At 41.5% G+C, this 13,445-nt stretch overlaps 2 protein-coding genes across 3 annotated transcripts in view; one reads left to right on the top strand and one right to left on the bottom strand.

Annotated features, from left to right (window-relative positions):
- Window positions 1-3,209, top strand: part of ITGB1 (integrin subunit beta 1) — a 36,371-nt gene extending 33,162 nt beyond the window's left edge. For both annotated transcript variants that reach the window (XR_015946408.1, XM_088654183.1), the window contains exon 16: window positions 2,021-3,209. Coding sequence is in view for 1 of the 2 variants with exons in the window: in XM_088654183.1 (XP_088510309.1) it covers window positions 2,021-2,086 (66 nt within the window). In the remaining variant the exon portion in view is untranslated. The remainder of the gene's footprint in view (window positions 1-2,020) is intronic.
- A 5,868-nt stretch (window positions 3,210-9,077) lies between these two features.
- CCDC7 (coiled-coil domain containing 7) overlaps window positions 9,078-13,445 on the bottom strand; it is a 172,071-nt gene continuing 167,703 nt past the window's right edge. The window contains exons 78-81 of the mRNA XM_088654182.1: window positions 12,034-12,123; window positions 10,832-10,918; window positions 9,712-9,758; window positions 9,078-9,339 (exon numbers count right to left, since the gene is read on the bottom strand). Coding sequence (XP_088510308.1) covers window positions 9,250-9,339; window positions 9,712-9,758; window positions 10,832-10,918; window positions 12,034-12,123 — 314 coding nt within the window. The 3' untranslated portion in view covers window positions 9,078-9,249. The remainder of the gene's footprint in view (window positions 9,340-9,711; window positions 9,759-10,831; window positions 10,919-12,033; window positions 12,124-13,445) is intronic.

Here is a 13,445-nt window from a genome sequence, read left to right as displayed (position 1 = left end):
TGCCACTCTTCCAGTATCTGCACAAGTGGGTACCAGAGGCATAATACGGTAGCTTCCAGGAAACCAGCTAAGATATTTCTGAATGCTCTGCTATCAAATTCCTGCTAATTTTCCTTGAACAGTCTTTCCTTCCTCTTGCAAATTTTTACTTCACAGGAAAAAATTGCTAGTTAAGAGGCATGAATTGATGTTACAAGAGCTCTCAAAATGGCCATGAGTTCTTGCTTTGCCTTTTTGAAGTCCCCTTTGAGGCAGCAAAGCAGGCAGACAACAGAATTGCCTCTATCTTGAGACCAGGCATCCCCAAACTGCGGCCCTCCAGTTGTTTTGGCCTACAACTCTATGATCCCTAGCTAACAGGACCAGTGGTCAGGGATGATGGGAATTGTAGTCCAAAACATCTGGAGGACCGAAGTTTGGGGATGCCTGATCTTGACCTTTCAAAATAAATGTTTAGTTAGGTTGCTTGTTGGCCTGCTTGGCACATCATGTCCTCTCCAGAAGCTCACACACTTGCGTGTTTGCACTAAGCTTTGGTATAGTTTTGTGTGGCATATAAACTGCTACATTGGAAGTACATAATAGTTTTACTCTTGTTTTTTTATTTTATTATGTTCCCCCCCCTCCAAGTTTAAAACATTCTGAATAGTGCATAAACAATAATTCCAGAGCATGCATGTGTATGGATGTGTTGCATGTTTTTATATAAAGGACCATTTGGCAGACACACCAAGACATGCAGAAATTATGAATTCAATTCAAAGCTGCTTGTAATAGGCTTTCTAATGGTGTGGAAACATTATCTGTAGCACAAGGGTTGCCAGTGGTAAGCCCACCCAGTTCACTCACTTTGATAGCACTGTCCTTGAGTAACTAAGGATGTGAATGGCTATGGTCACGATTGTGCTATGTTTTTGTGTGTCTCAGAATAAAATGTATGTACAATTCTTGTTATAAATGAAAATTATGACAAACATTGACCTTTATTAGCCACAGGTTTCTGTATGTCAAATTATCATAGCCTCTATTTGGCCATTCTCTTAAGGCTCTGTGAATAATAAGGTTGCAATCAGTTTGTGAGTATCCTGATACCACCATTTTGTTTTGCATTGGTACAAATGCAACCCATTTTCCAGGTACAATCCCATGTACCTTTTTTGTAGAGGAAAGATATGAAACGCTTAAAGCACCTGTCCTTAAAAAGCATGTGCCTAAAGCCTTCATAGCTTTCACTACAGTAGCAGGTTATTAGATTCTCCAATTGTCTAATTGGCAATTATCAATAACGCAGCTTTGTGAGGCAATAGATAGCAGAGAAATCTATCTGCCTACGAACAATTCTAGCTGCGTAGCAGACGATGTCCGGCTCGTTTTTGCTCAAGCCTCTGTTCAAAAGTCCAGAAATTTTTCCTCCCAAATGCAGATAACAGCTCGTAGCAGCAGTTAGCGTTATCCGACTTTTCCGCCTGTGAAATAAATCACGTTGACTCCTTAGCTCATTAAACGAAGAAGATTTATTGTTTAAGGCAGCTCTCAGCCTAGAGAGTTCAACTCCATCTCGGCTGTGGACTGCGAGAGAACAGTCAGAATAATAACATACAGTCTCATATAACAGAAAGTTACAACAGCAACAGGTACTACTTCCTGTTTACATGAGAACAGGCCCCGTGACACAAGGACGATTTGCTGAGCTATTAACCCTCTCAGCTCACACAGGTGTAGGTTTCTATAGATTTGCCATCCATATGTGTTAACCCTCTTACATATTCTTTAAAAAAGTATACAAGGCATGATGCTTCATAAAAGCTAAAGCTGCTAGATGATCTTTAGCTATTTTTTCATGTACTTGCCTGTTGCAATCCAGTAATCCTTTGCAAGAGTTGAGGGTCAAACATGCACATGGATTTCTGGATTGGTTTGACTGTGTGTGGAAATGCTTCCAGTAAATGAGCTTCTTAATATACTTTTATAGTAAGATTTATTATGTCATTTGTGATATTAATAATTCTTTTTCTTCTAGGGCGAGAATCCTATCTACAAGAGTGCAGTGACAACCGTGGTGAATCCTAAATATGAGGGGAAATGAAAACTGCTTTCTAATTCTACAACTGCTTTCTAACTCCACAACACTGTATGCAATGTAGCAGTTTTGTAGTCACAGTAACATAGCTTTAGAGCAATATCGCAATGAATTTACTAATTCATTACATTACATATAGGTTTGTTTTCTATGCAGATTTTAAAAATTGTACAGTTTGTTTTTATTTTTTGAAGGTTTTTTTCTTTTTGCAAATAGTGCCAGGAAATTGATAAGAAAACTTGACACTGCATAGCCACCTCAACTAAGGTCACATGGTGCCTTTCTGACCTGTATCTGGAGTGAAATGCCTAAGGTAACCAGTATAAGGGTTCTGCCTAGCCATTAAGTATTAATATTAGATCAGTTTTTCTTTTTCTTTATAGGCACATCAGGGCTTTGGTTTGCACAGTTAAAATGCAAGCCAAATAATTCTTTGTAAATTACAAAATTAACTTTAGCTTGTGAATAATGAACTTATCGCAAGATTTAACCTTACTTGATGCAGTAAGTTTAATGAGATAGAAATCATGATGTAAAAGACAATTTAATATGTGCAGATGCATTTTAAACTGTCAGGGGTCATGTATAAGAAATAGGGGGGGAAATACATTCAGAATAATAGCTTTAATATTGTGCCATTCTTTTTTATGATATTGCTGCATGGTGACCGAAAAATAATTTTACTTTGTAAACTCAAATCCTGACTTTGGTACAGAAAAGAAGTCTGCCAATACATCTTCTGAATGCATAAGGGCCTTAATTCATTGGTGGTGGTGGTTTTTCTAATGTTTTTGTTTAGGTTAAAGCCTGGTGCTTTGTCACCTTTTTCTTTAATGTATTTGATTTCATTTTGTGTAAGATGATTGTTGTAAAAACAACTTTTTTGCAGTCTTGGCTGTAAATTTACCTTCATATTGTAGCTAAGACTGCACAATTGTCATGTAACATGACTTTCAGTTCTGAGATAACATTGTTTGATGTGCCATGTATATTTGCCGCTGCCCATTCTGTCATGTGTTCTATACTATCCACATTCTTATTTTAAGTGCCTTTTATTTTAACAAATGTTCACTTTTTACAGTGCTATCATGGAAGTTATTTATTAAAGAAAAAATCTTTTAAAACATCACACCTGAATTTCCTTTCTGTGCTTTGTAACTTAGTACCCCTTGAAGAAAATTGTCAGATTGAGGTAAAAGCAATTTGAGTTATCTACTATAAATAACTTACCTGAACACTAAAAGGTAGTTAAGGATTAGATTAATAATTAAAATAGATCAGCCCTAACAATTATTATGTACAAAATACAAGTTTTTGTTGAGAAGCAACTTTGAGATTTAATCCTAAGCATACTAACGGGACCTAAGAATCTCTAAAAAGACAAAGTCTTGCAAATAAATACAGTGGTACCCCGACTTCCGAAGGCGATCCGTTCTGCGGCACTCTTCGGAAGTTGAAGCATCCATTTTGCAGACCATGCGCCGCTTCTGCGCACGCGCGGCGAAAATATTTCTGGGTTAGCGGACTTTGGAAGTCGAGGTACCACTGTACTACAATCAAAATGTTGAGGAGAAACATTCTGTTTGTAGTTATATAGTAACAATAATCTAATCTTCATGTAACACTAGAGCAGGGTCCCCAAAAAGGCCCGGGGACCGGATGCGGTCCACATGAGCCAATTGTGTGGTTGCCCATCCAGGTCGGTGCGGCGCCAAAAATAGCTTGTGCGCACGCGCGGGCCGGAGGGTGGGGGGACACGCTCCCATCCATACGCATGCGCACAAGCTATTTCTGGTGCCGCGCTGACCCGGAAGTGCACCGGAAATGACGCCTGCAATTGTGCAGAAGCCATGTCCGGTGCTGCACCACACCAGAAAAAAACGAGTGTGCACGTATATGGGAGCGCATTCCCCCACCCTCCGGCTTGCTGTGCAATCAGCGCCGGAGGAACCAGCCCAAAGCCGGGGGACCAGTAAGTTTGGGGACCCCTGCACTAGAGGGAGAAAAATTGGGCTTACCTGTAAAGCGTATTTTTCTTGGAGTGAATATGTTCTCAGGTGAGATTTCTCTAGAGCAGGCATCCCCAAACTGCGGCCCTCCAGATGTTTTGGCCTACAACTCCCATGATCCCTAGCTAACAGGACCAGTGGTCAGGGATGATGGGAATTGTAGTCCAAAACATCTGGAGGGCCGCAGTTTGGGGATGCCTGCTTTAGAGCTTGAAGGCAGGATTGCAGCTGAATTGGCATTTTGCTCTCAGCCAGGCACACCCCCTCCACCTGTTTACATGACTCTAATATGCAGCCACCCACAGTCAACATAAGAACGACAAGAAATGGGACAAAAACAAAAAAACTGAGTGCTCTGGACATATGAGGCAATTTATCAATAGCCCTAATAAGATCAAATCAGAAACTTGTCAAGCAATCATAGTGAGGCCTGGAGAGCATTTCTGCACTCAAAAGAAAAATAACTTACAAGTAAGCCCAATGGTTCTTTAAGTGAAGGTGCTCTCAAGGTTGGACATGCCAAAGCTGGCTACAGATGGGGAGGGTATTAATGGCTGCCTACAACCGTGGCAGTACATGCATTCAAAAGGTTAATCTCAGAAGCTTCTGAATGAACATGCTTAGAGGCTGCGTCACCCTTTGGAAGTGACTCCCATTAATTTTCACAGGGTTTACTTCCAAGTAAATGCAATGTTTAGCATTAGATTTTCCAGCCCAGACCTGTGCGTGATGACACCCATGTTACTTTTTTGACATAACTGTAGCCCCATGATGTCTATGTGCACTGTTGTGTCCTGGAAAAGTGATACCAAATTTCACTCTTGTAATATCTTCTGTGGCAAGAGTTTCTTGTGTAACAATGGGGCCTAGTCTAGACTTGTTACTAGCTGTGACCCTGGTACAAGCTCCTATCTCAAAGATGACCTCTGAGTGAGCAGCTAACAACCTGACCCCTACGAGTTGCATAAAATATTAGAAAACTAGATCTACCTGGCAATACAAGGATTGGTCAGAAACCTCCTGTTGGCAGGAAGCAGACTTCAAATAGACAATGAAGATCGCTTTCAGGAATTGTAGAGATAAAAGTTGTGTTTTCCCCAAAATTAAGGTCATGTCAAACTCATCTCGGGAAGGAAATAAAAGCAGCAGGAATAAGAAACAATGGTACAAAATACTTGAGTGTTACATTATTACCTCGCTCGGAAATCCTCTTCATAGAACATAGTGGGAGACAAATTGTACTTAAACCCCAAAGGAATGGTCATATTGATTTCTGAAGCAGCATCCAAACACACAGTCTCTTTAGTTCAGTGTAATAAACCAATCTTTTTCTAATTCCTGGTGTGCAAGTTCTTTATTTAGCATAAGAATTAAAGCCACACACATTTTTAACAGACACATGTAGTGTTTCCATGCAAAGGGTCCTACCCCTCTCGGAGCTGTATGTCAAGGAAATACATGTGTGGTAGACACACATGTGGGTTAAGACATTCACATCACAAGCCTGGATTTGATGTTTTCAGTCCATTGCAATTAACTGCAGTTTGAACCAGTTGTGTGTGCATGCTAACATACTCTTAAACTGGTTTCCTCCCCATCCCCCTTCTTCCCATCACCCACAACTTCTGAGTAACATATTGCACTTAAACTGCTAATAATTTTCTGTGGTTTCCTTTTCTTCTAACACTTAAAATTAGCTCAGAAAGAGGTTAAGCTCACACTCACTTGCAAAGTAGCTATTGGCTGAGAGGGAGCTAAATGGCTGAGCAAGGTTTGAATGTGGTTACCTCCTACCAAAGAAGTCTCTAGCTGCTGGAAACTGCTATGCCAGGGGTGGCCAACTCCCAAGAGGCTGTGATCTACTTTCAGAATTAAAAGCTGGCAGTGATCTACCCCCGTTTTTTAGGGGTTCGGCTCAAAGTTGTTGAGCTTTTTTTAGGGACAAGGAAAGGGGGTGGGTGATATGCAGCCTGCACAGATGGAAGACTGGGGTGAGGGGGGGGAGATGCTGCCTGCAAGGATGGAAGACTGGGGTGAGGGGTGAGGGAGGGAGATTCTGCCTGCAAGGATGGAAGACTGGGGTGTGGGGTAAGGGAGGGAGATGCTGCCTGCAAGGATGGAAGACTGGGGTGTGGGGTGAGGGAGGGAGATTCTGCCTGCAAGGATGGAAGACTGGGGTGTGGGGTAAGGGAGGGAGATGCTGCCTGCAAGGATGGAAGACTGGGGTGTGGGGTGAGGGAGATATTTAAGAAAATAAAGGGGGGAAAGAGGGTGGTAGGGCAGGGAAATACATATTTTGACCAGGGGCAGGGGAGAGAGAGACAAACCTTTCCCCTTCTGCTTCTTAGCAACGATTAAGGTCGCAGTTTCCTAAGAGACGTCACACATTTTCCTAGGTTCGGATGCATGCGGGGCTCCTTCCTGTACTCTTTTCCTCCTATAACCCATTTAGCCCCAGGCTAAATTTTGGGAAAGGGAGGGTGCGCTGGATGCAGAAGCTCTGCTCTTTGTTCCATGGAGCAGCATAAAATGCAGGAAGGAGATGGGGGCGGGGCCAGGTGCTCCTAGGGAAAAGCAGCCAACGATCGACTGCAAGCCTCCTGGGGATCTACCAGTCGATCGCGATCGACATGTTGGCCAGCCCTGTGCTATGCCATACTTCTCTTCAACTGCTGCAGGAAACTGACACTTGAAGTGCAATCCTACATCCTGATCTACCGTGCCCTGTAGCAGGGTGTTTTGGGGGCTGGAAATGGGCCACTCAGGGACCTGTTGGTTCCTAAACCAGTCTAGCTACTGACAGTGAACCCATTCTGGGCCTCTGTCCTGTGATGGCCTAGAGCTGCTTCAGCAAAATCTGTCTGCCTCCACCTTCCATCCTGGTTACCCTGAGTACGCCTGCTCACCCCTGCTACTCCCAGATGGGGCTTAAGATTGAAGCCATATTTATTTAAATTGTTTGGTGAATTAATGCTGCAGAATTAATGCTGGGAGAACTCGGACTTGCTTTGGGGCAAGTGCTTATTCTGAATAAATAGCATACCTGTGGGCTCTTGGGTCCCAAAGCGGTTCATAATTATGTAGTGAACTGCCCTGTGCTCTTCAGATGAGGGGTGGTTAAAAAAATTAATAACAACAATAAGAATAATATTAAAAATACCAATCATAATAGCATAAAACAATAATTTTTAAAGAAAAGTCAGGAGTGCATTCTAAGCACAGTGACAGAAAATGTATGATTGGTACTCACATGAAGAGTAGATTTGTGAGGTCACCATGCATTCACTGTGTTGGGCTATGGCTCCCTCTGGTGTCGAAGGCAGGAATGAACAGCTCTTTGGGAAGTGGGCGGGCTCCCAGTTTGAGGACTTGCCAAGCTTGTACCGTCATCGGACTCTCACATTACAAGTAAGGAAAAAACAAGCAAAAACCCCACTTCCCAACAATATCAATAATATCAGCCATCTTATAGTGCCTCATAATAGTGTTAGGAACAGACCAGTTGCTGCTCTAATGATTTCTACTTGAGAGGTATTAGAAGAAAAGGCGGCCACTGATCTTGTGGAATGCGCTGCCAGATTTGATGATCTGGGAAGTTTAAGCAACACATAGGCCATAGCAATGTATGCCCTGATCCATCTCTAGAGAGTGTGGCTGCAGACACTTTTTACCCATTGTGGAAGGGTGAAAGGATTTGAATTGGGATTCAGTGGACTTAATGCCCTTTGTTCTGTTTATGTATACATTCACTGTTTTGTGAACATCTAATGAGAGTCAAGCCTTTTCTAAGGGATGTCTAGGATTTGGGCAGAAGGAAGGTAGGATCACCTCCTGCTGAACATGCAGCTTTGACAAACCTTAGACAAAAATGATGGGTCCATCCTCAGGACTACCCTATCTTTATGAAATGTGCTCAAATGTTTAGCTACAGATAAGGCTCCCAGCTCAGAAAATCTTTGAGCTGAGCTAACTGCCACGAAAGAAAGAACTAACTTTGAGGGAGACCTGTTATAGTGGTTTGAAGGGAAGCTCCCACAGGCAAGAAGGAAAATGATGAGCCACTGAAGGACATTGAAGAAGAACTCCCTTTAGAAAACATTTCACAAGGGGGGGGGGAGTCCAAAGTGGCGGGTGGCCCATGGGAGATAAAACAGAGGATGTGCCAGAGGCCTGTCTCTTTAAAGTGTTTGGTTTGAGACATCTATGTAGTCTGCTTTGCAGCAAGGTGAGCAAGTCAGGCACTCACTGTATGTACTGGTAAGTGACTGTCAGTGCTCCAACTGAAAAAGGCTGACCAAGTAGCCTGATATATTTGAATTGTAGATGATCTTTGTGAGTGTTGAAGGTAGAAATAATCACCGAGTTGAAAATGAGCATTCAAATGCCAGGCAGTTAAGCATAGCCATTTGATGCAAAGGAAAAGCTGGGAGCATACTTAAGAGTGTAGTCCTGATTTTTCCTTTTAACTGTACCTTGAACTTTATCACATCTGACACCATATTTGATGTCAGGCCAGGGAAAGTTGGGTGTAGTATGCCCAAAATGGTCTGGCAGCCCTAATTAGGCCTATGCACCAGAGGTTTCCCACCACTGTTATGGGGTGGAGGAGAAGCTACCTTTATTTTTCAGGAACATAAAATCCAGTATTGCTGATGTTATCCTCCATACCCAAAGAACCAAGACTACTACTTAGCATACTTGAAACTGACTGATAACTAGGCTACCTAACCATGTATATAGTCTAAAGTTTTGCACTGTAGCTAACATGAATTACAGCAGTACTCACTACCTGTTGGTGTCGTGTAACTTCTAACATCTACCGTAGTTGTGTTTTGTTATCAATTCTAGGGCAAAGGATCTGGTTGGTTTCAAACATCTGATTACGGGGTTGGTTGTACCATAACTAAATAAAAATGTATGTAGCTTTGGTCACAAACAACCTAGTTATGATCTGTTAAACAATTTTTTAAAATTACTACTATTAGAGCTTTGGTGGTTCAGGTATCATATATTTTAACTGCCGTTCCAGTACAATTAAGTTCTCAGAACAAATTCATACAACAGCATAGGTTTTCATGTTTCCTTTTCACAGATCAGCAAAGATGAATTGTATAAGATGGCTGCATCACTGACTCAATATCTAAAAACACATTAATAAGGTCATTTATGTTTTGAACTTTGCCTTATGACTGGGAAGGTGGTGACTTTTTTGTAGGGGTTGCATCCTTTTCCAGAAATAGCAATTGGGTCCTAAAAAATGAAACACAATTATTCAGTGTACTTACAACTGAGTTAATCTACCTATATTTAAGATTACATTTTAGATTACTATATGCAAATCTCATTTTGCTATCTGTTGCCTGCTGCAGTTGTGAACTAAATGCTCTGCTGCGGTTGTGAACTGAATGCTCTGTTAACAGGATAACTCTAAAATATTTATGTTTCATCAGTTTCAGATTCATTGACGGCAGGCAGGGTCAGTCTGATGGTAAGGACTCCTCCTCTGGAGAGAAGATGAAAAGGCTCTAATGACCCAATAGGAGGAGTCATCCCTATCAAGGAATGTTGTCCGGCTTAATCTCACAAATGTTAAGTTTTCTAGGGTAAGCTGTAGTTATTTACCTCTTCTTGATCTTGATCTTGATCCTGAGTGACTGAAGGACCTCCCCCTATTAAAACAAAATCAAATCAAATCCATATTACTTTATCATACCATTTGAAAGTCTACCTGATATTTATTAATTTATCTGTATAGTTGAAAGGGTTACTTTTATAGTATTAAATTGACTTGCCATAATATTTATATTAAAATTAACATTTTCATATGTTGCCAATGCAGTGTCACTTGTCATCTATGTTCTGGTAACATCTAGGTTAGATTACTGCAATGTGTTATATATGGGGCCGCCTCTGAAGACAGATGAGAAACTTCCGCTGATGCAGAATTCAGTGGCCAGGTTGCTCACCAGGGCAAGGCAGGTTGAGTATATAGCACCAATCCTGGCCTGACTGCACTGGCTATCAATTAGTTTCTAAATTCAAAATGCTGGTTTTGACCTATAAAGTATTAAATGGCTCAGGACTGAAATTCCTCAAGGATCACCTGTCCTCATATGAACTGGCCTGGATCCTGCAATCTGTTCGTGTAATTAGGAGAAAAAGGTGAAATTGCACCAAGTGCTTTGGCCATGTATTGAACAGCCCATCCCCCATGTCTGCAAGTGGGTGGTTAGAGACAGTCCAAGCCTAAAGCATGCCTCATCCACCCTCCCTTTCTCTAAGGAATATATGTATGTGTAGTAGATTCAGCAGCAGTTTGGCAGGAGTGTGAGGTGGTCTAAGTCTAACAGGTTATGGGCCAACTGACTTACAAATCTAACAGGATCATCATCTAAGGCCCACCTGGTGCCTTCATTTTGCACAGGCAAAAACATTCCTCTTCTCCCAGGCCTTTGGCTAACTAAACACTCTATTGCCTTTTAAAGCAGGTGGAGGCATTGTTTCTGTTTCTTACTATGTTATGTATTTTGGTGTTTTTATATTGTAAACTGTCCTGCAAAGTGCGGTATAGAAATTGCAGCAGCCAGAAATTCCTTGCCTTTCAGTGGTATGAGGTTTCCATTCTGCCAACCCACAGAAAGACATTTTCTCCTCCCCTGACATTTTGTAGGAATTTTAGGAGATAACCTGCCCTCTTAAATCCAAAGTGAATATAGAACACTTTTCCACTGAGATTAGTTACCTTTCATCTCTGGCCCCAAAATCTTTCGTCTTAATAATGCAAGCTTTTGGAAGTAGTCTTTTTGTGGTAACTGCTTTGTTTCCCATCCTGCATAGGAAATATATAAAAACCTAATATAATACTGTGTTTTACTTAAAACACAATGTTGTTTTGAATACATTGTAACATGTCTTTGTAACTGATAATAATTATAATCACTTTTATGGAAACAGTTTATATAACAATACTTTACGTTTTTTGGTGACTACAGGGTGAGACTATGAATGCATAAATGTATAAAGTAGACTACAGAGACATAGTCTGCCATTCCCTAATAAATCTAAAGCTGCGGTTCCCAAAGTGGTGTACATGCCTCACAGGGGGGCAATTTGATTTTTAAGGGGGGCAATTTTGAAGCTTGTTTAGACCAAGCCTTTTAGGCTTCTTCCATGTAAATAGGAGTATACTTTTGAAATAATAAGAATTATATGTCGGGGGCGGGCATCAGGATTTTAGAGATGCTTAGGTGGAGCATGGCCAAAAAAAGTTGGGAACCACTGATCGAAAGCAAAGAGAACCTTCTTTATCGAGTCAAATGATTTCCCTCCCTTATTTGTTTCTGAGGCAGCGTGGGACAATAAATTTAACAGGGCAATTGGCTAACACGGTAACTTGCAGATTGGATTATTGCAAAGCACTCTACATGAGGTTGCCCTTGAATATGACTTGGAAACTTTAATTGGTCTAAAATGTAGCAGCAAAATTACTGACTGGTTTCATTTAGATCTCATATAGCCTCTGTATTAAAACAGCTGCATTGCTAACCAGCTTGTTTCCTGGGTTGATTTAAAGTGCTCACATTAGTGTTTAAAGCTCTAAATGACTCAGGCCCCAAATAGTAGTTGAAAGACTGCTTCTTTCCCTATAAACCTGTGTCTGGTACCTTAATTGTACAGCATGCCCATGGTACACTACTTTACCCTGGCTTTTGACACTTGAGGTGTATATTTTTAGCTAGGAATGCTAGGATTTTGTTCAGAGTTTTTATGAATTAAGTTCTGTTGTAATTGTTTGTATAACACCTTGAACTTGCCCTTCCTTTGGAACATTACTATCAAACATGGTTTTTACTAGAACAAATGCAACCTACAGTATGAATGAGGTACACTCCCCCCCAAAAAAAGTAGGATTTTTTTTTATATACAGCCAACTTCATAGGTTACCTGATTTTTGACCTGGTATAGTATAGTCCTGGAACCTAGCTGTCCCAGGTGGTGGGGAAAAAAATAATGGGATATTTCTGAACTTTTCAGCTGAAAATTAAAACACAAAACAGTTTGTATGAGAGACAGCACAATCCAATTATTCTAATGGAAAGCAAGCCTAAGAAAGTAAAAAATAATAATAGCTTTTTTAAATGAAAAAAATGTGTGATATCTAGCCATATATTCTGGTTTCCAGCTACAGCATTTCAGGTTTCCAGCTACAGTAATGCACAGCCATCTCCTGTTTTGGGAAGATAATTGTTATGTACTGAGCTGAATCCTAAAACAATAGGATTCAGAATCAGCAGTCTGATTGGTCCGCAGGAGCTACCCAATCCAACTCCAGGTGGAAGTGAATCCGCAACCTGATTGGCCTGCAGGAGCAGCCAATCAGGCGGCTGGCAGAAGTGAATCTGCAACCCGATTGGCCTGTAGGAGCAGCCAATCAGGCTGCAGGCAGAAGTCAATCCACAACCTGATTGGCCCACAGGTGTAGCCCTGAAGTAGCCAATCACGCAAGGCCCATTGTGTAAATAATGTATACATGTATAAGCAGATGGTTTTGGGAAAAGAGCCATTCTTCTTTTCTTCTCCTTGATGACTATGAGCTGAATAAAGAGCATGAAATTCACTCTCGACTCCGAGTATATTTCAATAATGTTTGTTGTTCTTATTGTTAAGAGGAAGATTATAGAAATTCAGCCCAAAGGTCTCCATTTGCACTCAATGGACCAGGAGAAAACAGGCAGGCAAAAGCCTTATGCCAAACCACACACTGTTTGCCACACTGTGGACTGGGAGTGGAGGAAAACAGCAGCTACACACACTCTCCTTGTCACAGCTGCCAACCAGGAGGATAAGGATGAGGGGCAGGCACTCTGTCTCCTCCAAAGCAAACCAGGAGGCAGTCAGGGCTCAATATCAAAGGCAAATAGAAGTAGTCAGGCAGGGACATAATAGGAACACTCACTCCGTTGCCGGTGTAAAAACAGCGAACCGGGAGGAGGTGGCCAAGCCGTTTTTAAATCAAGGCAGGAGAACGCAAACGCCACACCACCAGTCAAACAAGTAGCAGACAACCACACACACACACCAGAACAAAATAAATAAATACAGTTATGACCCTAGAGAAATGGCAGCAGCCATTGAGGCTGCTGAGGAAAAGAAAGAGTGCACTGAAAGAGGGCTGCCATGCCTGAATGGCCATTGGCACCATGACAAGGGCACCCGTTCTGGAAAATGTAGCTATAAGTACGGTAATATAAGTAAATAACTAAGGAATAAAAGAAGGGTGGCAAATAAGAACAACCAAACGTACAGAGCAACATAAATGGTTTTTTGTGGAAGAAACCACAACATGCGGACAAACA

This window comes from Zootoca vivipara, chromosome 11 (genome assembly GCF_965207765.1).
Source record: "Zootoca vivipara chromosome 11, rZooViv2.hap1.1, whole genome shotgun sequence".
In the NCBI taxonomy this organism is placed as follows: domain Eukaryota; kingdom Metazoa; phylum Chordata; class Lepidosauria; order Squamata; family Lacertidae; genus Zootoca; species Zootoca vivipara.
The sequence above is the reverse complement of the archived record's forward strand: the minus strand, read 5'-3'. Positions and strand labels throughout refer to the sequence as shown.